This window comes from Mustela erminea, chromosome 2 (genome assembly GCF_009829155.1).
Source record: "Mustela erminea isolate mMusErm1 chromosome 2, mMusErm1.Pri, whole genome shotgun sequence".
NCBI classification, from domain to species: domain Eukaryota; kingdom Metazoa; phylum Chordata; class Mammalia; order Carnivora; family Mustelidae; genus Mustela; species Mustela erminea.
Window position 1 is genome coordinate 142,079,464 of NC_045615.1, and position 24,104 is coordinate 142,103,567.

Sequence of the window (24,104 nt, forward strand, 5' to 3'; positions counted from 1 at the left end):
AGTTTTAAATTAGAAGTTTAGAAGGCACTTTTATAGTTTTAAAATAGCATTAAAATCACATTTCTTTCTATGTATAAAATAATAGCAGGAGAGTAATTTGTGATGGTTGATGACACCAGAAAATCATAGTTTCAGTTATCTTGATAACATCAACTACAAGAGAAGAAAAACTAAATAGTAAACAGAATTCAGAAGGCAAGTTAAAACAGATGATTTAAATTCTAAATAAGGTAGAGTGAAAATTTTTTAAAATATCTTTTCATTCAAATTGGGTTTAAATCAACTTTTAATAGTAATATAATTAAAATAGAAACTTGAAATTTTGGAAAGATAACTTGTCCATGAATCAAAATGAAGTAATTATAAATAAAATCTAATTTTGTTTTGTTTTTTTAAAGATTTAATTAATTCAATTATTTGACAAAGAGATCACAAGTAGGCAGAGAGGCAGGCAGAGAGAGAGGAAGGGAAGCAGGCTCCCCAGCGAGCAGAGAGCCTGATGCGGGGCTCAATCCCAGGACCCTGGGTTCATGACCCGAGCCGAAGGCAAAGGCTTTAACCCACTGAGCCACCCAGGCGCCCCTAATTTTGTTTTGTTTTTTACTTGCTCTGAAAATTCTGGGTCATAGATGCTAATAAGAATAGAAGGTCAGAAATGTATAGTCAATATTGTTAGAGATTCAGGGGAATACTCTCTTTTTGAACCACTTTGACTCAACTTTAACATCACTTTAGCTCAGGTCATTTAGAATAATGTTGAAATACCAGCAGACATCTTTTCTTTGTAATAAGGTCTTTAGTAGATAATTGCCTTTTTTAATTAATAGGTTTACCTTAATAAACTCAGAGACATGGAGTTTTCTCCCCAAGAATAATACTTTGGTGGAGTTTTTCCCCTTGTGTTCTACAAATATACTTAATGAAATGGCAGGCAAAGAAATTTAGAAATTATTTTTTAAATCACCGATTTTTTCTTTCTGTAGCTATAATAACACAACACACACATGCATATTATTTCAGGGCCTTAACATATGCATTTATATAATTACTGCCTCCCTTGTATTTAAAATTTTAATAGTTCCAAAATTTTAATAGTGGTATGTCAAAATTGTTTTTCAGTCTGTGTTGTTCCAGTAAACTAAGAATCTTGTTGATTCCAAAAGGAGTCTTGAATACAAGACCAAGTTCAGTGCTGGCTAGAAAATTCATTTAATAAATACTGATTATTATATAGTAAGCACTGCTAAGTACTGAGAATGCAACAGTAAGCAAAGACCCTACCTCATGAAGTTTACAGTCTAATGGGGATTATTTAAAGATACTTAAAAGGTTACCTGAAGGGGCGCCTCGGTGGTTCAGTAGGTTAGGCATACAATCCTCCATCTCAACTCAGGTCTTGATCTCAGGTTCATGAGTTCAAGCCCCATGTTGGGCTCCATGCCCAGTGTGGAGCCTACTTTTAAAAAAAAGTATTTATACACCTTTTTTTTTTTTTTCGTACCCAATATTGGGTATGAAAAAAAAAAAAAAAGGTGTATAAAGTTCAGGCTTTGCTCTGAAACTGGTGAACTTATTATAGTAACACCTTGAGGCCACTAGGAGGTACTGTTCAGATTGGCCCACTAGTTGATCCAGCGTGATCCCGGCTTACCACTTATATCTCTAGCTTTGGTGTTTCATTCTTCTTAAGCTTCACAAAGCTAGGGCTGCAAAGATGTACATATCCCTGGTATGACATGTCAGTAGCTTTTACTTGGGCTTTTGACTTGAAGTTTGGTAGGGATGGTGACAGTTTGATACATTGTTCTCTGTATTTAAATTATTTCTAGGTTATAGTTATATTCTTTAATTTTCTCTTTCATTCTGTAACTTCTTTCTTTGCCTTTCACATTAACTTCTAATTTGAGTTGAGAATGTTTCACAAAATGATCTCTACAATTGATCTGATAAATATTATATAGAGAGAAGTTTTAGAATAAAAGAAATGTCAAATGATCCCAAAAGAACTCAGATTCCTGTATTAAACCTTTTCCTTTGGCTTTAAGCCCTCCATCCACCCATCTCCTGATAATTAGTATTTTGGTATCTAATTTTCATTCTAGGTGTTCATAAAGCCAGCTACTAAGTAGTTCAGGTTGACATTTTGAAGTGATTTTAACACCCCCCCATGTAATTTTTTATCAGATGTGGTCATAACATTATTCAGTACAGTGGAGACTCCTCTCAGAACTTCTCAGGGAGCGAGAATGTTGATGTGCTTAATATCTAAGTCTACAACTTCATTCTAATAAATTAATTTTTACTTGACCATATGATCTCACTCGTATGTGGAATTTAAGAAACAAAACGAACAAGCAAAGGAAAAAAAGAGAGACACATCAAGAAACAGACACTTAACTATAGAGGACAAACTGATGGTCCCCAGAGGGCAGGTGGGTGGGGGGATGGGTGAAATAGGGGCTGGGGATTAAAGAGTACACTTATGATTAAAATAAAATAAAATAAAATAAAATAAAATGACTTTTAAAAATTTTAAAAACACTTTTTTCCCAGAAACCAAAACTTACAAATATAGTCTTTTAAAGTTTAAGCGCACTAGCTCCATAAACTTAAAAAAAAAAAAAAAAAAAAATCACTTAAAAGTGTTGGGGGAGGGGCCGACAAATAAGATATTTTTGCCTCTTTGAGTAAAAACAAACATTAGACCAGTAAAGTTTTTTCTCTCAGAATTTGTCAAACAGTAGCTGACCAACTAAACATACGTTGCACCTCTTGTTACTTGATGCTCATGGTTCTTTGCATGTGTCTTTTAAACTAGAGCTTTAACTTCCTCTTGTGCATGGTTTGTGCAAATTGCAGTTTATTAACTTGTCTTTGTCTTTGATGCTTGCAACCTAATCCATCACAGCTACACTGCCTCGAAAAGAAAGTGCTGTCAAACAGGAAACAGAGAGTGAGTATGCTTAGTGTATTAGTAGGTATTCTCAATGCATGTTTGTTTAATGTCTAGAAATTAGTTTTTTGTCTTGAAAAAAGTTACATCCAAAAATATTGATTGCTCTGAGTTGCCAGGTTCGGTGGAAGAAAACCAGCATGATGGTAGTGGTATGGCTACATTCAAAAAATGTAATTCAAAATATATGGTGGGTAATCAGAAATTATGAAAAGTCTTAACCATTAAACTTCTGTTTTCAGGCTTTGTTTAGAAACTATAAAAATTCTTACAAATATGGTCAGATTTTTGCATAATGAAACTAAGGTGTATCTTTAATTGTCCTTATTATATCTTCATCTGTCCCTTCTGACCATCAGCAAATAATATAGGTTAACTGAGAAATATTTTAGAAGATTAAAAAAAATTATTCGTTGTTTATATTTAATTCTAAATAAAAATATTACATTTTCTTTTAAAAATGGAAGCCTTTATTAATTCCTTGATGGATGTAGAATATTGTCCAGCCACATTGTTCTCATTTTGCCTCAAAGGTGTCTCATATTATGCATTTCATGATGTATATATTACATATTAGTTGTATTTTAAGTATAACAAGTTTTCAGGTGGTTTTTTCCTCTTCATTTGTTTAGTTTTTAAAGAGCTGTAGATAATCAGTTCACTTACTGTAAAAAACAGTTTCTGGATTCAGGAATGTGTTAAGTTGCATCATATGTAATCTGTTTTTTGTAGGACAAGAATGATGGCGTATTGGCAGTTTTGTATGGTTCAACCCAATATTTTCATTTAATGTGGAGGCGTGTAATATTAGGATATGGCCGTTTTCTTCAGAAAGAAAAAATGTCATTAAAAAATAAAAATAAAAAAGACCTCATAGCTAGTACACCAAGGAGTCATTGGCCTTCATCCATATTTATATCTTTTGAGTAACTCAGGAAGGAAATCTTCATCTACTTTAGCCTACAAATACTAGGCAACTTTGGTGGTACTGGGTAGGGTATAGATCATGCGATCCTTAAGACCGCTTTTGGTCCTATTCTGTAAATCTGTCTAGTTTTCGCTACTCCTTGCAGTATGCTCAGGAATAGGACACAGATGTTAATGAGAGAGCAGGACACGCTTCCGCACAGCCCATGGTCGATTTGTGTGATAACTGATATGAGCGCTGAATACGAAGACAGTAGGCAAGAGCCCTCATTCACACTATGGGTCTTTTATTCATGAAGGTCACAACTTTCAAAGTTTTATTATTTCTTAGGTCTTCATGGAAGTTCTGGGAAATTAACTGGATCTACTTCTAGTCTAAATAAACTCAGCGTTCAGAGTTCAGGGAATCGCAGATCTCAGTCATCTTCTTTGTTGGATATGGGAAACATGTCTGCCTCTGATCTTGATGTTGCCGACAGGACCAAATTTGATAAGGTAAAATAATATAACAAGTATGTCTTAAACATGAACACTTGTTTTCTAATAGCAGTCTATTATTGCTTTAAGTGTGTTCCAGGATTTGGGCTATGTTGGCTGTCTGAATTAACCATATGTTTCAAATTCTGAATCTGAAAAAAAAAAATACTATTCAAATGGCAACTGAAATGTGTATTATCAATTCATTATTAAAATTTATTATAAATCATTAAGAGCTTATATCTTTAAGTTCCTTGAGCCAACTACAAAGTAAAGTGGAAATAACAGCTTTTATGAAGCTAAACTGTTCTCTGCAATGCATTAAGCTTAAAAAGTTTGTCTCTGTGTTCCTCTTTCCAGATTCCAAGTGAATAATTATTTTGAGGTTTTTTTTTTAGGTGTGTCTGGCCCTGTTAAGCCTTAATACTACTGCATTGTCCTATCAATCTTGAAATAGTTTCTTTTGGAATTCTATTGAGATTATACGTAAAGCATCTATGATCTCTCCTGAAAAGTAAATGTAGAAGATGTTTTTATGCGTTTGGTGCAGTTCATTTTTGTTTTCTTCAGATCTTTGAACAGGTACTAAGTGAACTAGAGCCCTTGTGTCTGGCAGAACAGGACTTCATAAGTAAATTTTTCAAACTACAGCAACATCAAAGTATGCCTGGAACTATGGTATGGCTCACATTTATTTGTTGGCTAATATTTATAATCAGTAGTATAATTAGCCTAATTAATTTATTGTCACAATTTCAACATCAGAACAGAAAAAGAAAAAATTTACAATGCAAGGATTTTTTCAGTAATTTTTGTCATATCACAAGATAATGAAAACAGTGATAGTTGGCTACTCCAGACATTTAGGTCTAAGACAATACTCCAAATTGTCTTAGACCTAAATAGCCTCTAAATTAGTAAGAGGGAGTTGGCTGAATTTACTTTGTAAAAAATATTCTTCAAAAGGAAATTTTAGCATTTTAGTAGTCACCAAGAAAAAATACAATTTTCAAAGGAGAAAGATATATGAGTGCATATACCAAGGTCCAACAAAAAAAAGAAGAAAGAAAGAAAGAAACAGGCCCCAAATCTGAAGCTTTCCTGTGCCTTTGTTACTAACTAGGTATGAGACCTTAAACCAATTATTTAATCCCCAGTTTTCCTTATCTATACAATGAATAATAACTGTTCAGCATGTCTCTCAGGTGGCATAAATGTAAGAAAATAATATGAGATGCTGTTGCAATATTTTGAAAAACTTAAAAGCACAATACAAATAAAGTGATTTTTAAATTAAGGTCATCTTGGGTGGCTCGCTGGCTCAGTTGATAGAGCATATGTCTCTTGATCTCCGGGCTGTGAGTTTGAGCCCCATGTTGAGCATAAAGCTTACTTGAAAAAAAGGTCATCTTAATATACAGAACCAATATATAAAAAGCAGTCGTAAAATGAATTTGTTCTTATAGATGATGTTGATAGTAAATTTGCTTGTTAGCCACTCTAAGAATTTTTAATAACATTTTTTAAATGCTAAAGTTTTATTTAAACGATTGATGAAATTCTTTAATTTTTAAAATTCTTTCTTAAAAGTTGTTTCTGTTTTTTTGAGCTTCCCTTCCCCTCTGAGCCTCCATCCAGTACCTTCTCTGTCCCTGCTTTCCCCTCATATGCATACACACAGGCACATCTTCTCAGCCCACAGTAATTCTCAGATAAAATCTAAGAACAAAACATTTCCTAACCATTCTTAAACAACATACTAAGTTATATAGTTTTATCAATAGTACTACCTTTAAAAATCATTATTTTTCATAATGTATTCTCTCCTAGGAATTTTAGGACTGAGCAGGCTTTTGCTATATAAACTAGTCAAATTGTTGGTCTTTTATTATGTAAAGTACCCGAATAATTTTTGCAGACTGAAGCAGAGGACCTAGATGGAGGAACATTATCCCGGCAACATAATGCTGGTGTGCCACCGCCTGTCTCATCTGAGTATGTGTTTGTTAATATCTGTTGTTTATCTGGGGAGGGGGACACTTAAAATTGAACCTCAAGGGGTGCTGGTTGGTGAGGAGCCAGATGATTCTGGTGATGTGACAGCCCTCAGAGCACTGACACGTGTGCCCAGTGTCTTCTCAAACGTCTTATTCAGTGAAAATTGGTCCTGTTGTCTGACTCTTCAGCTCTTTTTGGCTCGTAATCACAAAAAAGTGCAATCCGTTTAGTGTTTGCTGGTAAGAAGTAGCATTTGAATTGTAGGGTATTTCTCAGAAATTACAAAGCACATTTCAGGATCCAGCTTTACAAATGACATGAAGTTATATTTTGTGTAATAAAACTTAACTTCAAAAAATATTTTTATGTTGGAAACTGCTGTAGAATAATTAGTTCATCCTATCTGGACGTTTTTCGTTGAAATGTGAAATTTTAGTCATTTTGTGTATCTGCAGTGGATTAGAGTTAAAGATCAAGATATGAAACCTCTATAATCAATTCCCATATTTGGTTTGTTTCCTGAACAGGAAAGATATGATCCGTCAGATGATGATTAAAATATTTCGCTGCATTGAGCCAGAACTGAACAACCTGATTGCATTAGGAGACAAAATTGATAGCTTTAACTCCCTCTACATGCTTGTCAAAATGAGCCATCACGTGTGGACCGCACAGAATGTGGACCCTGCTTCTTTTCTGAGTACTACGTTGGGAAATGTTTTGGTGACTGTCAAAAGGAACTTTGACAAATGCATTGTAAGTTGTTTTTTTTTTTTCTTTTTTTAAATAACTTAAAGCTCTAATCATTGCAAAAAAACCAGGTAAATATATTTAAATCAAGAGAGAACTGGGTGTTATATGCAAACAATGAATCATGGAACAGTACTTCATACACTAATGATACACTGTATGGTGACTAACACAACACAATAATTTTTTAAAAAGAGAGAGGGATTTTCAGTTCTCCATTGAGTGTCTACTGTTCACATTCCTCAAAGCCCTGAAGCAGGTGTTGGCTGCAGATATAGGCACAGAGTTGGTGGGATGCTACTATGCCAGCTAGCTGCCCTTCTCCACTGTGTGTGAGTCTTGGCAAATTCTGGAGTAAGTGGCATAGAGGCAGCAGCTGCTTGAGAGAGCCACTAAGTAACTGAAACCGCCTTTCACTGATTGGTGACCATAGGTCACATGAAACAACTGTGTTGTTATCCTTCTTAAAATATGCTCTGACAAGAAAATTAGTAATCGGATCATTTTAATTGATTCTTTAAATTATTTAATTAGGTTTATTAGCTTGATAGCTTTAATTAATAATCATATTGTTTTATTTTAAGAATACATTGTTCTTTGGGGCACCTGAGTGACAAAGTCAGTTAAGTGTCCAGCTCTTGGTTTTTGCTCAAGTAATGATCCCAGGGACCTGAGATGGAGCTCCACATTGGGCTCTGTGCTCAGTGCAAGCCTGTTTGTCCCTCTCCCTCCCCATTTGCCCTCCCCCACCAAGATAAATAAATAAACCTTTAAAAAAATGCCTTAACTTGTACCCCTGGGGCTAATAATACATTATATGTTAATAAAAAATTTTTTAAAAAATTTTTTAAGTGCCTTAAAAAAAATAGAGAATACATTGTTCTTACAATAACTTCCAGCAATCGTTATGTTCTATTGGAAAGAAAAATCATTAATAATTTTATTTTGTCTAGATTTTGGTAAGCTTGTAGGTATGAATTGGTCTGGGCCAGGTTCTAAAATAAAAGCTGAATTTTATTAATGTAGTTAGTATGTAAAAGTGGGTGTCTATCATTTGAATATTTCTACTGTGTAACCTCTGAGTCATATCCAGCTCTTGAATATCCATAAAACAATAGGAGATAAAAATATTAAGGGCAGTTAAAATCCACATCACTTTTGTACTTTTGAAAAACAATATTTATTGACTTTTTAAAATATAAAGGCAATCTGTGTTCATTATAGAAACTTAAATGTCACCTCAATAGGCTTGTTAATCCTCTTTTCTTACCACATGACTTCACTTGACATTTGAAATATTATAGAATTTGACCACTTTAGACCTCTTGCCTCTCCCACCTTCTCCAGCAGTGATGCTAAACCTAGAGGGTTTGACTGCTAGCTGGGGGCAAAGGGCAAAGGAAGAGCTGCCAACGGCTGAGATAATGAGTCCCGTGTGACACAGCAGAAGCACTAAATCATGAGGACTCTACATTTCCAGACTCTGAAGGCTTTGTTGCTTTTATTAGTAAAATATAGCTCTGTGTAACACCTGTCAGTCCAACCGAAGCTAATTGTTAAAAGCATAGGATGGAGTGTCAGGTAAATAGAGATGTGGCTTCAGATGACGTGCTTATTACCACACTGCCTTACACAGAAGTGACACCTTACTAACTCCTCGCTCATAACGGTGGTGCTGCTGTTGCCGCCAGTGGTAATAATTCCTAATAGTTTATTAAACAATGTTCATGTTATTCTCAAGACCGAATAGTGGAAAAACAAAGTAAGTGAACTTAGACAAGGGTATGAACTCATTATTTTCTTATAAAATTACATGTATTTCTCATAAATTTACAAGTATTTCTAAAGGATCTGTCTTTTCTAAAGGGACGTCTCTCTCTTATTTTAACTCATGTCTTCTCACAGTGTCTGATGGGTAGTATGTACTCAGTAAGTGTTGTATTTTGGTATTTGGGACAAGATTAGACCCTAAGGCGTACCTTGAAAAGGTAATAAATGAGCCTGTTTATATTAAGCCAAAAGCATGAATGTCAGATGACTGCAGAAAGTGGAACAGATAGCATCGGTTTGGCTCTTTCATCTGGTGGCTAAGCTCAGAGCACCTGCTGTTCTTCAAAGAACAGGATTAAGAAAGCCAGCCCAGCCCAAGCTAAAACTAAAGTTAGAAAGTAAGTGACATGCTAAGTACTACTAAGGTAAGCTCTGCAGTCCCATATATTCTTATCTGCACTCAATTTGCTTTTCAGGATTCTTCACACTATAGTGATGTGGACTTGCCCTCTTAAACCTTTGAGAATGTTATGATTTGGTTACATTGCCGTGGGCAGAGAGCATGGTTAAGTAATTCAGTGATCTGTGCCTCGCACCCAAGTTCTAGTCTTAATCTCTGAATAACCTCTGTGTTGAGCAGTCAGCTGCAAATAATATATGAGTTGAGCTTGAGAGAAATTTTATTTGTGTAAGATTTAGTTCACCGATGGCTTTGTTTTGAGAGATAAAGCGTGCACGTGTGTGCAAGGTGGGGGGAAGGGGCAGAGGGAGAGAGAGAGAATCTTAAGCAGGCTCCACGGCCAGTGCAGAGGCCAGCGCAAGGCGATCTCTCAACCCTGAGATCATGACCTGAGCTGAAACCAGGAAATCTGTTGCTTAACTGACTGAGGTACCCATGTACTCCCTGATGGCTCTTTTCTTAAACAAATGTATTATTTCTATTCTACCAGTTACAATGCCAGAACTGACAACTGTCATTTAGAATATTTCCTGTTGATGTTTAAGTATATTCAGGCTATAATTCTATCCTGTGCCTTTAAATGCCACACTGAACAAAAATCTTCATGCAGCTTAATAACTACTGTAGACCAGCGTTCATAAATTAGTGCTTCCTGGGTACCACGCACTGGTCTGACCACCTTGCACACTTTATGTCACCTAAACTTGACACTGTCCTTCCTCCTACATCAAGTAGACTCTCTGAGGGGTTATGTTACTTTGCCCAGGTCAACAGTAAAAAGTGCTGGAATTAGTGTGCATACCCAGACCATCTGGTTCCAGCACCTGCAGTATTACACTACCCTCTCTGCTGCATCCATTTTTTACTTTTCACAGTTATCGATACCAATGAAATGGAACACAGGGATACCTCAGAGAATCTTGAGGCTCAGTGGGCCCAAGCTCCCGCAGTAAAGCGAGAATCATAATGAAGCAAGTTATTGAAATAAAGTGAATTCAGATGAATTTTGTGGTTTCCCAGTACATATAAAAGTTTTGTTTATATGTACATAAAAGTACATAAAAGTTATGTTTATCATACTGCATATTTATCATACTATCATAATCTGTTAGGGTTCAGTAGCATTTTGCCTAAAAAACAGTGTCCATAACTTAATTTAAAAATACCTTATTGCTAAGAAATGCTAACCATCATCTTAGCTTTCGGCGAGTTCTAAGGTTTTTGCTGATGAAAGTTTTTGACTCCGTGTTTTTGGCCGCTGACTGATGAGAGTGGTGGTTGCTGAAGGTTAGGGTGGCTGTGGCAGTTTCTTAAAATAAGACAACAGGGAAGTTTTGTCCCATGAATCGACTCTTCTTTTCTGTTTCTCTATAGCATGCAAAGCTGTTCAGTAACATATTACCCACAGCAGACCTTCTTTCAAAATTGGAGACCGTCCTCTCAAACCATGTTGCTTTGTCAACTAAGTTTATGTAATATTCTAAATCTGTTGCCATTTCAACATTCTTCACAGCATCTTCACCAGGAATAAGTTCTATTTCAAGAAACCACCTTCTTGACTCACCCCTAAGAAGCAACTCCTCATCTATTGAAGTTTTATCGTGAGATTGTAGCAATTCAGTCATATCTCAGACATCACTCGTAATTCTAGTTCTTTCCCCATTTCTACCACATCTGCTCAGTTACTTCCTCCCCTGAAGTCGTGAACCCCTCAAAGTCCTCCATAAGGGTTAGAATCCTGTTTACATTATACTTTGGCCCTCTTCCCATGAAGCGCATATGTTCTTAGCGGCATCTAGAATGGTTAATCCTTTCCAGAAGGTTTTCACTTTATTTTTCCCAGATACACCAGAGGAATCACTATTTATAGCAGCTTAGCCTTATAAAATACTTTTCTTAAATAATGAAACCTGGAAGTTGAAATGACTCCTGAATCCATGGGCTACAGAATGGATATTGTGTTAGCAAACACGTAACAGCATTAATCTCATTGTCCATATCCGTCAGAGCTCTTGGGTGACCAGGTGCATTGTCAATAAGCTGTCATATTTTGAAAGGAGTATTTTTTTCTGAGTACTAGCTCTCAACAGTGAGCTTAAAATAGTCAGTAAATCATGTTATAAAAAGATGAGCTGTCATCCAGGTTTTGTTCTATTTATAGAGCACAAACAGAGTAAATTTAGCATAATTCTTAAGGGCCCTAGGATTTTTTGGAATGATAAGTGAACATTGGCTTCAACTTAAAGTCACCAGATGCATTAGCCCATAACAAGTGAGTCTGTCCCCTGCAGCTTTGAAGCAGGCATTGATAATCTCTGGCTATGAAAGACCCAGGTGGCATCTTCTGCCAATGGAAAGCTGTTTTGTCTCCATGAAAATCTGTTGTTTAGTGTGGCCACCTTTATGAATTCCCTTAGCTGGGTCTTCTGGGGAACTTGCTGCAGCTTCTCCATCAGCATGTGCTGCCTCACCCTGCACTTTGTGTTCTGGACATGGCTTCTTTCCGCAGACCTTGTGAACCAACATCTGCTAGCCGCCAGCTTTCCTTCTGCAACATCTTCACCTCTCTCAGCCTTCCCAGAATGAGTCAGGGCCTTGCTCTGGATTAGGCTTTGGTTTAAGGGAATGTTGTGGCCGGTTTGATCTTCTATCGTGACCGCTAAAACTTTCTCCATATCAGCAAGAAATTTGTTTCTGCTTTCTTACAATTTTTGTGTTCACTGGAGTAGCACTTTTAATTTCCTTCAAGAACTTGCCTGTGCATTTACAACTTGACTTTGGTGCAAGAGGCCTAGCTTTCAGCCTGTCAGCTTGTGACATGCCTTCCTCCCTAAACTTCATTTTTAGCTATTGATCTAAAGCGAGAAACATGAGACCCTTCCTTTGACTTGAACACTTAATTGGCCTCATGTCGATATTGTGTCTCAGAATAAAACTGTGTCTGGACCTAAGGAGAGGGAAAGAGAAGGGAGAATGGTTGGTTGATGGAGCAGTCAGAATACACACATTTATTGATTAAGGTTGCCAGCTTAAATGGGCACAGTTTGTGGCACCCCAAACAAAAGATCACTGATCACAAAGCACCATAACAAGTATAGCAATAATGAGAAAGTTTGAAATGTTGCCAGTTACCACAGTGTGACATGGAGGCATGAAATGAGCAAATGCTGTTGGAAAAATGGTACTGACAGACTTGCCAATACAGGGTTGCCACAGACCTTCAATTTGTGTTAATAAATAAATAATCAGTATCTGTGAAGTACAATAAAATGGGTGTGCCATAGTAGGAAAGATAGTGTTGAGTGGTTGACAGTACTCCCCAGGACTTTCTAATACTAATGCCTGTAGCCTACAAAGAATTACCTTTTTTTTTTTTTTAAGATTTTTATTTACTTATTTGACAGAGATCACAAGTAGGCAGAGAGGCGGGGGGGGGGGGGGGTTGCGGAGCAGGCTCCCTGCAGAGCAGAGAGCCTGATGTAGGGCTTGATCCCAGGACTCTGGGATCATGACCTGAGCTGAAGGCAGAGGCTTTAACCCACTGAGCCACCCAGGTGCCCGCAAAGAATTACTTTTCTAACCCACATGTCATATGATTTTCAAGTTACACCACAAAAATCATTTATGAGATTTAGGTAGAAGTAAAAATGTCCTGGAGCACCTGGGTGGCTCAGCGGGTTAAAGCCTCTGCCTTCGGCTGAGGTTGTGATCCCAGGGTCCTGGGATCAAGCCCCACATCAGGCTCTCTGCTCGGTGGGGAGCCTGCTTCCCCCTCTCTCTCTGCCTGTCTCTCTGCCTACTTTTGATCTCTGTCAAATGAATAAATAAAATCTTGAAAAAAAATAAAGTGTCTTAACAGTATTTAACAGAGTAATTCTTATCTAGATCCTCTGAGAAGGACGTAGAACTGTAACTGAATCCATGGATTTTTTGAAACCAAATGTCTAGGTTTTGTCTGTGTGAGACATCCCTTTTGTACTTTGTTGCCATCATACACAGGCACTTTGCTGAAATAAATAGAGAATAAGTAGGATAAGTAACTGATAGTTACAAAACATACTTATATAGTATAAATCCATTGTGGAAATGCCTGTTCTCCCTCTGTTCTCATATCCAGAAATCAAAGAACTGGTCTGTCCAAACACAGATTTTAGGCTGATGAGAATTAGAAATGACTATGATTCTCAAACTTGGCCACATGACCACCAACTAGAAATAACCGAGAGAAATCCAGTGTGGGCTCTGGTATCTGCTCTACCCCAAAATGAGCAATCGCCTTTTATTTACTTTTCACGAATGATAGAATCGTTTATTGCTTGTTTTCACTTTAACAAAAACTTGAGCTTCACAAAGTTTAATTGTTTCTTGTTTTAAATAATTTGGCTTTTTTTGTTGACTTCCTTTTCTTAAAATATATGTACATTTGGAGCACCTGCCTGGCTCAGTTGGTTAAAGCTTCCAACTCTTGATTTTGTCTCAGGTCGTAACCTCAGGGTTGTGAGATTGAGCCCCAGGTCTTGCTCTGGGCTGGCCGAGGAGCCTGCTACTCTCTCTCTCTCTCTCTCCCTCTACCCCACCCCACTTTCTCTCTCTCTCTTTAACAACAACAATAAAAAGATATTTGTATGTTCTTTTTAATCTATAAAAATAGTGTTTCTTGGTTACCCCTGTTGTATTAATCTGTAATTAGTAAACATCCAAAATGTTCTAGGTATAAATTATGCCCTTTCTCTGTGATATATACGTTTACTTACAATTATATGTTTCTAAGTTCCTTGTCTATTTCTCTCTCTTGCTTTCTGCATAACTATAGAGTAACCAAATAAGGCAAATGGAAGAAGTAAAAATTTCAAAGAAGAGTAAAGTAGGAATTCTTCCATTTGTTGCTGAATTTGAAGAATTTGCTGGACTTGCAGAATCGATCTTTAAAAATGCTGAGCGTCGTGGAGATCTAGATAAAGCATACACTAAACTTATCAGAGGAGTATTTGTTAATGGTAAGTCTTTGTGATGTACTGAAGAATTTTTTGGTTGGTCGGTTCACTATTTATGGTCACTCAAGTTGGGAGATAGATATGTTCATTATTTCCATATTCTATAGTCTTATTTAAGTTTTTTGAAAGTAGCTATTTCTTGAATCTGAAAAAATAAGAAGCAGTACATTAAACCCATTCATATTCATCAGGAACCGCTTCTATTTTAGGGTTCATATGGGATTATCACTATGCAAAATTGGAATTCCTTTTTTAATCACAAAAAAAACCAACCCTTTTAAAAAATTTTAAAATGAGATTTTACATTTGCATTTTAGCGAGACTCTTTGGGAGATGATAGGCAGTGATGTTTGTGTAATATTAAACAAATCAATTTACTTCTTTAGGCCTTGGTTTTTTAATCTGTCACATAAGGTAGATTAATGCTAAACTACGGTCTTCCTGTGGCAGATCCTACAATTAGGTTACAGAAACAGTATAATGGGCCATTTAGTTTGTAATAAATGATCTGACTGCATATATTCAGGAACTTTGAAAGCTGAAACCATTGACAAGAAGTGGAATCATCTTTCCAATCACATACAACATTTTCAGTGGAAGCAGGCCTAGGGGAAAGATGGATAAATTATATGATTGAATGTTCATATGGTTGATCATTCATTCGTTCATTCATTCATTCATTTTGAGGGATATTTCTTTTAAATTTAAAAATAGCTTTGGGGCACCTGGGTGGCTCGGTTGGTCAAGCATCCAACTCTTGATCTCAGCTCAGCTCAGATCTTCATCTCAGGGTCATGAGTTCAAATCCCAGGTTGGGCTTCATGCTGGGTATGGAGCCTACTCTAAAAAAAAAAAATTAAATTCAAAGTAGCTTTGCTTTGTCTGACTGTAAAGTAATATATGCTCATTGTACACCCCCCAAAATGAAAAAAAAGATTTAAAAAATCAAGAAAAAAAGGAAAATAATTTGTAATTTCATCAGGCAGAGAACATTTAATTTTTATTCTTCTAAACTTTTTAATATTTCTCCTTATTTTTGTGCCTACTGTATATATGTGTATGTGTATTCTTGAATATAAGTTTTTATCATACCTTACACTCTGTTTTGGAACCTGCTACTCTGTTATTCTAATACCTCTCCTTGTCAGTTTTTATTATGACTGTAATCATTTTTAATGAATGTGTAATATTGTATCATTATTTATCATTATCAAATCTTGTATTATTATCATTATTTATCAAATCTTATATCATTATTTATCAAATCTTCATTAATAGGCATTCAGTTTGTTTCCAATTTTTTGCATATATTTTTGTATTCTTGCCCAATAATTTCCTTGGGGTAAATTACTGGAAATGGAATAACCAGGTCAAAAGGTTTGCGTATATCTCAAGGCCTTTGCCAGATTGTCTCACAGAAAGGTGAGTTTAATGTTCCAGGAGTTTAATGTTCTCATTAATGCTGAATATTAGTAAGTATTTTCAGTCTTTTTATTCTTTGTCAACTTAATAGAGTAAAATTGATTTTGTTCATAGTATCTTTTCTTTTGTCATGCAAGAGCTTTGGAAATTTCCTCTCAGATTTATCCATCTCTCCTTTTATGATTTCTAAGTTTTGGATTATCTATAAAAAAAATCATGCAATCACAAAATTATTTTTTGTAAGATTTTATTTATTTGGCACAGAGAGAGCACAGGCAGGGGGAGTTGGAGGCAGAGGGAGAAGCAGTCTCCCTGCTGACAGGGAGCCCAATGCGGGGCTCCATCCCAGGACTCTAGGATCATGACCTGAGCTGAAGGCAAACACTTAAGTAACTGAGCCACTCAGGAGCCCCAACGTTATTTTTTTAATTAGATTTATTTTCCTTAGTACTTTTAATTATATTTGTTTATTTGCTTTTTACATTTTCAAGTACTTGGGAAATTTAGAATTTGTTTGGCTGAAAATGGGAAATAGGAATCCAGGTTTATTAGTGTATTTGAAAGGGCCAGCTGGTTGTCCTACCACATTCTGAATAATTCATCATTTCCCCACTGATTTGAAAAGCTACCTTTATTATATACTACATTTCCATTTACATGTTTATAATTATTTTATTTTATTTAAAGATTTTATTTATTTATTTGACAGAGAGAGATCACAAGTAGGCAGAGAGGCAGGCAGAGAGAGAGGGGGACGCAGGTTCCCTGCTGAGCAGCACAGAACCCATTGCAGGGCTCGATTCCAGGACCCCAAGACCATGACCTGAGCCAAAGGCAGAGGCTTAACCCACTGAGCCACCCAGGCGCCCCTGTTTATAACTATTTCAGTGTGATTTTTGTATTAGGGCTAGGTGGATATGGAGACCCTTTAGACTATCTTAAGTCCAGAAATGTGCTTACTTCTTAAACTTAAAAATGAAAAAAAAATCATGTAAGTATTTTATAGCTAAATATGGTAATCCTCATGTCAGGATGTTATTATATTTTTTCTTCTTTTATTTTAGTGGAGAAAGTAGCAAATGAAAGCCAGAAGACCCCCAGAGATGTAGTTATGATGGAAAATTTTCACCATATTTTTGCAACACTTTCTCGTTTGAAAATCTCATGTCTAGAAGCTGAAAAAAAAGAAGCCAAACAAAAATACACAGATCACCTTCAGTCTTATGTCATTTACTCTTTAGGACAACCTCTTGAAAAACTAAATGTAAGTATATTTTCATTCATTATTATTTTCCTGATTTTGAACCTCTGTACATATGTTTACATACGAAAAACACAAGACATTCATCCTAAATTTGCTCATGCATTGATGGGAAGGATAAGGAAGGACCCAGTTATCAAAGGTTCCAGTGTACTAAGATACTGCTAGATGGTCTGTGTTATTTCTTTTAATTGTTGTAAACAGTGATGTGGGGTAAGGTGGTATCAACCCATTTTACAAATGAAGAAACTGAAAGTAAATACACTTGCTTGAAGTTACAACAACTGGCAAGTAGCAAAGCTGGGGAATGAACCCCAGGTCAGGCTTTTCCATTATTCCAGACTCCTATTTCATACCTCACAAATGGTGGGTCTTTAACCTTAGTTCAGATGAAGGTTTCAAAAACTTTATCAAGATGAAAGGAAAAACCGAAAAATTTGTCTTCTTTTCTTCTTTCTTTCCCTTCCTTTCCTGAACTGAGTTATTCCCCAGAACATAGTTGACTAAAATTAAGAAAGGATGGTTTGGGGGCAAATGGGTAGCTCAGTTCGCTGAGCCTCTGACTTGGTTTTGGCTCAGGTCATGATCTCAGGAGTTGTGAGGTCAAGCACCACATCAGACTCCACACTAACTGCTTGATGATTCTCTCCCTCTGCCCCTCCCTCTAGGGTTAAAGGTCTGTCTCAGACCTAAATCCTGTGTGATACTTAACTGCAACATCAGAGACATTCCCTGTGAAATCAAATTTAAAGCAGAAACATTGCTAGATCCTTTAATATTTAAATTGCTGTAGAAGCTCTAGCCAATGCAATAAGACCTAAAACATAAATAAAATATATTGAAAGAGAGTTAACAAGGCACCTGGTGGCTCATCTGATTCTTGATTTCAATTCAGGTCATGATCTCAGGGTCATGAGCTCAAGTGCTTGCATCGGGTTCCGTACTGAGAGTAAGAACCTACTTAAGATTCTCGCTCCCTCTCCCTCTCTCCCTCCAACCCTGCCCACATGCACACACATTCTCTCTCTTTAAAGAAAAAGAGAGTCGAGATTATAATTACAGGTATATATGTTGAAATTACTGAACTATAATAAATAACAGGATTCAAAATAAAAATATAAAAAACAACTTATTTCCTGTATGTCATAATAACCAATTAAAAGTTTATATAGAAACAAAACTCTAAAAGCACCAGGAATAGATTTGTCAAAACAATTATTAGCAAAAACATAATAATAATAATTTAATGAAGAATAAGCAAAGAGTAATTGCCAAGAAAATTTTAGAGAAAAGTAATGAGAAGGGGGTTTGCCTTTTCAGTATTAAGAGTATATTGTATAGTGATCAAATACAGACTTGCCAATCAATAAAATTGCATTAAAAACAAATAATAAAAAATTTTTAAAAATAAAATAAGAAACAAATATATTTCAGAGACAACCTGAGATGAATATTTGTAACAGTCCAGTAGTCAGTAATATAAACTATAATATACCTTTTTTAAATCAGTAAGACAAACACTAAAATCCCAACGTATAAATGGGCAAGGGTTCTAAATATACTAGGAAACATATGAAATCAAGTTAACTTCATTTATAGCCAAAGAATTGTGAAATAAAGAAACAACTCTTTTTCACTCATCAGAATGCAATGATTTCTTTAAATTGTGATAATATGGTAATAGCAGTCTCTTCTGTACTATTGACAGAAATATAAATTGTTTGAACTTGCCTGGGAAGCAATTTATGTACATTAACAATCTTCAGAATATTTAAAATTACACTTCTCAACTGAGGAATTATAGTCATAGAAATTTGTGCCGAAAAGTAATCAGTACTGTGGGTAAATAGTTGCATATGAAAGATACTTATGACAATTGTGTTTAAAATAAATTTCTTTTAATCTGAGTAGATTCTGCCAACTTTTTTTTTTTTTAAAGATTTTATTTATTTATTTGACAGAGAGAGATCACAAGTAGGCAGAGAGGCAGGCAGAGAGAGAGAGGAGGAAGCAGGCTCCCCGCTGAGCAGAGAGCCCGATGCGGGACTCGATCCCAGGACCCTGAGATCATGACCTGAGCCGAAGGCAGCGGCTTAACCCACTGAGCCACCCAGGCGCCCGATTCTGCCAACTTTTAAAAAAAAGTGAAAAATGTTAAATATCCAGTACTGGAGGAATGAATGTATAAGTTGTAGTTCAGTCGTTAGATGGAATATTATGTAGCCATTACAATTTATACTTCAAAAAAAATAAATGTTATAAAATATTTTTAAGAATTAAAAAAATAAAATAAAATTTTAAATTAAAATTAAATTTAAAAAATAAGTATTACATGGAAAATATAACATACAATATTATTATCTCCCCTGTGTACTCATTAGAAATAGGGGCGCCTGGCTGTCTAAGTTGGTAGAGCATATAAGTCTTGATCTCAGGGTTATGAGTTCAAGCCCCACACTGATTCTATAAAATAGAATCAAAAATAGAATCTTGGGGCACCTGCGTGGCTCAGTCGCTAAGTATCTGCCTCTCTTTATTTATTTTGTCAAATAAATAAAATCTTTTAAATGATAAAATATTAAAATAAAAATATAGAATCTTTTAAAAAATCTTAAAAAAAAACAAAAAGATTAGAAGGAAATCTAAAATGTTAACACTGGTTATCTCTGAGTAGTGAAATAATTGTTACTTTATCCTTCATACTTTTATGTATTTTCTGAGTTTTATACAGTTAATAAAATAAACTGTTTTCTAAGTAGGACTTTTTAATTTAAGTGACAATAAAAGCAGTGCTTAGCCATTATTTCTTTTATTTCACATTTTTGTTTTTATTTATTTTGCCTTTTTTTGGGGGGTAGTTTCACGTTTTTATTTTAATTCCAGTTAACATACAGTATAGTATTAGTTTCAGGTATAATGATGCATTACTTACATACAACACGCAGTGTTCATCACAGCAAGTGCCCTCCCTTAATACCCCTCACCCCTTACCCATCCCCTCACCCACCTCCCATCCAGCAACCCTCAGTGTACTTTCATAGTTAAGAGTCTCTTACGGTGGGACACCTGGATGGCTCAGTGGGTTAAGCATGTGCCTTTGGGGGAAAAAAAAAATCTGCCTTCAGCTCAGGTCACTATCCCGGCACCCTGGGATCAAGCCGTACATCGAGTTCCCTGCTTGGTGGGGAGCCTGTTTCTCGCTGTCCCTCTGCTGCCACTGCCCCTGCTTGCATGTACATGCTTTCTCAATCACTCACTCGCTTGCTCTCTGTCAAATAAATAAATAAAATTGTAGGGAAAAGAAGAAGTCTGCTTCTCTTTTTACCCCCTCTGTTCATTTGGTTTTTTTCCTTAAATTCCACATGAGTGAAGTCATATGGTGTTTGTCTCTCCAACTTATTTCGCTTAGCGTAATACTCTCGCTTCATCCACTTTGTTGCATGCAAATGGCAAGATTTCGGTTTTTGATGGCTGCATAATATTCCATTGCATATGTATTCCACATCTTCTTTTTTCATTTCCTTGAAGCATTTCTTTGAAGGCGTTGAAGCTCGAGTAGCACAAGGTATAAGAGAGGAGGAAGTAAGCTATCAACTTGCATTTAACAAACAAGAACTTCGTAAAGTCATTAAAGAGTATCCTGGAAAGGAAGTGAAAAAAGGTCTAGATAACCTCTACAAGAAGGTTGATAAACATTTATGTGAAGAGGAAAACTTACTTCAGGTATGCTTCCTTCTGTTAACCATTCTAGATGTGCAATCTAGATTGCACATCTTAACATATATTGCTTTTCTCCAAACAAGTCCTCTGGAAAGGCTACAGATTTTCTAATTCTAGTGCAGGAGGAAATTTCCCTGAAGTGCTATAAAGTACAGACCAGATCAATGAGTTTTGAGGAAGAAAGGAATAATATGTATAATGTGCTTATATAGCTATGAGGAAGAAAGGAATAATATGTATAATATGTTTAGCTATTCCTGTTTACTTTATATTTCTACTTTATAGTTTTGAGGCATGAGTTTTTCTTTTGTTTGGGGTTGGGGCAGGGGTTTTTTTAGGCTTTCTGTTTGTTTTTTGAGATTTGAGGGGAATAACTAAATGGAATAGAGTATATAGTACAGTGGAGTGATTCTGAGCATGGGAGCCAGAGTTAGAAACAGGTTCATAATGTGGCTACAGATTATGCTGCATGACTTTGGGCAAGTCACTTAACATCTCTGAACCACAATTTTCTTATTTGAAAAGTAGAAATAATACCTCTCTCATATAGTGGACACTACTACTTTTGCCATTTATAGATGAGAAAATCAAAGCTTAGAAAAGTGGAGTAACATGACCCCACAGCTGATGGGTGGTAGAGGCAAATTTAAACCCCAGATGGGGCCATTTTTCTCTATAAACCACACTGGAAGGCCCAGAGATAAGTGAGAATAATTCTGACTTCAATATCATCAAAGCCTTTTTTAGGGCTGTTGCATTTCTCTTGGCCTCTGAAAGTCAGATAGATGCGGGTAAAGTGAGAGGAGGGGCAGGTAGAAGAAATACCATGAGCTAAAAGACGTAAAGCAGAAAGTGTAATACTTTTCGGTAAGTAGACTTAAGGTGACAGGATGCAGGATTTATGAGATGAAGGTTTTACAAGGAAAATTCCTGGAAAAACATATTCCCTCATCTGCTGGATAGTAATGATGGTCATAGCACCCACCCTCACCAGGTAGACTTGAGACTTAAATAGGATAATATGTATATAAAGCACTTTGTACTGTGCTGATACAGAATAAGCCTTGATAAATGTCACCTATTTGTATTAGCTAATATGTCAATGTATATATCAGATTCTGCCTTGATAGTTATCTACAAAGTAGTTTCCACTGCTGAATCATATATATAATCCGTCTATCTCAATTTTGGTATCCTTCATGGCATCAAGCAATGTTTTATATCATCCATTTTAGATAAATGTTTAAACCTCCATCTGGAATGAAATGTAAGCATTAACTGTTGCATTTCACTTAATCTTAGTTCCACGAATAATTGTGCATATACACATCGCTATTGGATATTGTAGTAGACATAATAATAGCTAAAATATAATGAGTGCTTACCATGTCAAACACTGGTAAGCCCCTTACATACTTGCACTCTTTTAGTCCTCACAAGAAACTTATGAGAAAGGTATTATTGTTACTACCCTGGTTTACAGATGAGGAACTTGAGGCCCAGAGCAGTAATGTCACATACTCCAGGTCACATGTCTTGTTAGTTGAAGGAACAAAGATGCATGTCCTTAACCATTACCCTCTGCTAAAATCTTCGAATATATCTTGATATTATTTCTACACACTTGATTATATATTTCCATTCATAATTTAATGACTTTTATTTTCATTTTTGTAATAGGTGGTGTGGCACTCTATGCAAGATGAATTTATACGCCAATACAAGCACTTTGAAGGTTTGATAGCTCGCTGTTATCCTGGATCTGGTGTTACAATGGAATTCACTATTCAGGACATTTTAGATTATTGTTCCAGCATTGCACAGTCCCACTAAAAAAGAAGAGATAAATGAAATGAGTGTCTACTATTTTGTGTGTGTGTATATATACATATGTATATGTGTGTGTATATACCTACACATGTATATGTGTGTATACATACACACACACACACACACACACACAAAAAAGCAAAGATTTAGGTGCTAGGGAGCCCCATTGCTTTAAGTCAACAGATTGAGTAGGAGGAATGCTTATATACAGCTTTCCTTATCTGTGTAACAACACGAGAGCTACCTGCTGCAGTGGTCACTTGGCCCTATGTAATAACAGAGACATGTGAAAGGATGAACACCAAATTAAGTGGCCCAGAAAGTGACAAAACCATACTTTTGACAGGATTATTTAATCCATTGGAGAAAAGGTACAACTCCAATAAATGTATCATTTAAATGTTTAAAAATTTTAAAACCTTCTGAAAGAAGAAAGATAAATGAAAAAAAATCACTCTGAGTACACCAGACATTATTCAAAATTATCAAGTAACTATTTTGAGAACCCAGACTTGGAACTTTATGTATTATTAAATGTCAGATAAATGGGTAATACCATACTACAAATATTCAAGAGCAAAAGTACCAATTTATGTAGCAGTTTTATCTGCCCAATAAGTTGTGTACTAACTTAAAACATTTCTCTTATCATAAAATGCCTTTAGCATTTTTCTATGACTGAGCAGAAAGTCTCCTTTTATTGTCTAGTTTCTTGTATTTGACAGTGGTTATCCTGTGTATAAGGCATTAGGAGTTCTTCAGTTTTCACTAATTCACTATTGCCTACAAATCATGTAACTACTAAAATATTGTACAGAATTTTTTTCCCTTCTAACTAATGTGTATATGGATAAGGAATCTTGTGGTGATCAGTTATAAATTTAGATTTTGAGAATTATGTGACTTGTGTGGCAATGAATCTGAAATAAAGAAATTTTCAAAAAAATTTTTTTCAGAAAAGTTAAAATTTTCTTAGGTCTGTTATATGCTATTTTTATAAAACCAAATTCTTACAAAATCAATATACAAAAATTAATTACATGTTCATTTACCACAAAACACTTAAAAATATAATAAGAAAAATAGAACCATATATAACAGCATCAAAAATATTTAGTATTTAGGACTAAATCTAACAAAACATTATACTGTATATTGAATTATGCCTTCTCAAAGCTCATTTGTTGAACCCCTAACCACCAAACCCCCCCAACAGCGTGACTGTATTAGAGATAAGACCTTTAAGGGGGTGATTAAGGTTAAATGAGGCCATAAGGATAGAGCCGTGATCCAGCAGAACTGGTACCCATATAAGAAGACACTGGAGCTCTTTGTTTGCCATGTGAGGACACAGCAAAAAGGCCACCATTTCCAGGCCAGAAAGAGCTCTAGAATCCAACCATGTTGGCACCCTGATCTTGGACTTAGAGCCTCCAAAACAGAAAATAATATTTCTGTTAGCCCACTTAATCTACGGCATTTTATTATGGCAGCCTGAGCTAATAATGCAAGATGTAAAAGACCTTTACGAAGGAAATTATA

The 24,104-nt window shown here is 35.7% G+C and overlaps 1 protein-coding gene across 8 annotated transcripts in view; it reads left to right on the forward strand.

The window, feature by feature from the left end:
* EXOC1 (exocyst complex component 1) overlaps window positions 1–23,508 on the forward strand; it is a 60,075-nt gene extending 36,567 nt beyond the window's left edge. For 4 of the 8 annotated variants that reach the window (XM_032334374.1, XM_032334375.1, XM_032334379.1 and 1 more), the window contains 9 exons: window positions 2,909–2,953; window positions 4,212–4,375; window positions 4,928–5,035; window positions 6,276–6,352; window positions 6,883–7,111; window positions 14,149–14,332; window positions 16,816–17,015; window positions 20,541–20,735; window positions 22,413–23,508. In XM_032334374.1, coding sequence (XP_032190265.1) covers window positions 2,909–2,953; window positions 4,212–4,375; window positions 4,928–5,035; window positions 6,276–6,352; window positions 6,883–7,111; window positions 14,149–14,332; window positions 16,816–17,015; window positions 20,541–20,735; window positions 22,413–22,565 — 1,355 coding nt within the window. In that variant the 3' untranslated portion in view covers window positions 22,566–23,508. The remainder of the gene's footprint in view (window positions 1–2,908; window positions 2,954–4,211; window positions 4,376–4,927; window positions 5,036–6,275; window positions 6,353–6,882; window positions 7,112–14,148; window positions 14,333–16,815; window positions 17,016–20,540; window positions 20,736–22,412) is intronic. The other 4 variants (XM_032334376.1, XM_032334378.1, XM_032334381.1 and 1 more) reach the window with 1 other exon arrangement.
* Window positions 23,509–24,104: the final 596 nt, after the last annotated feature.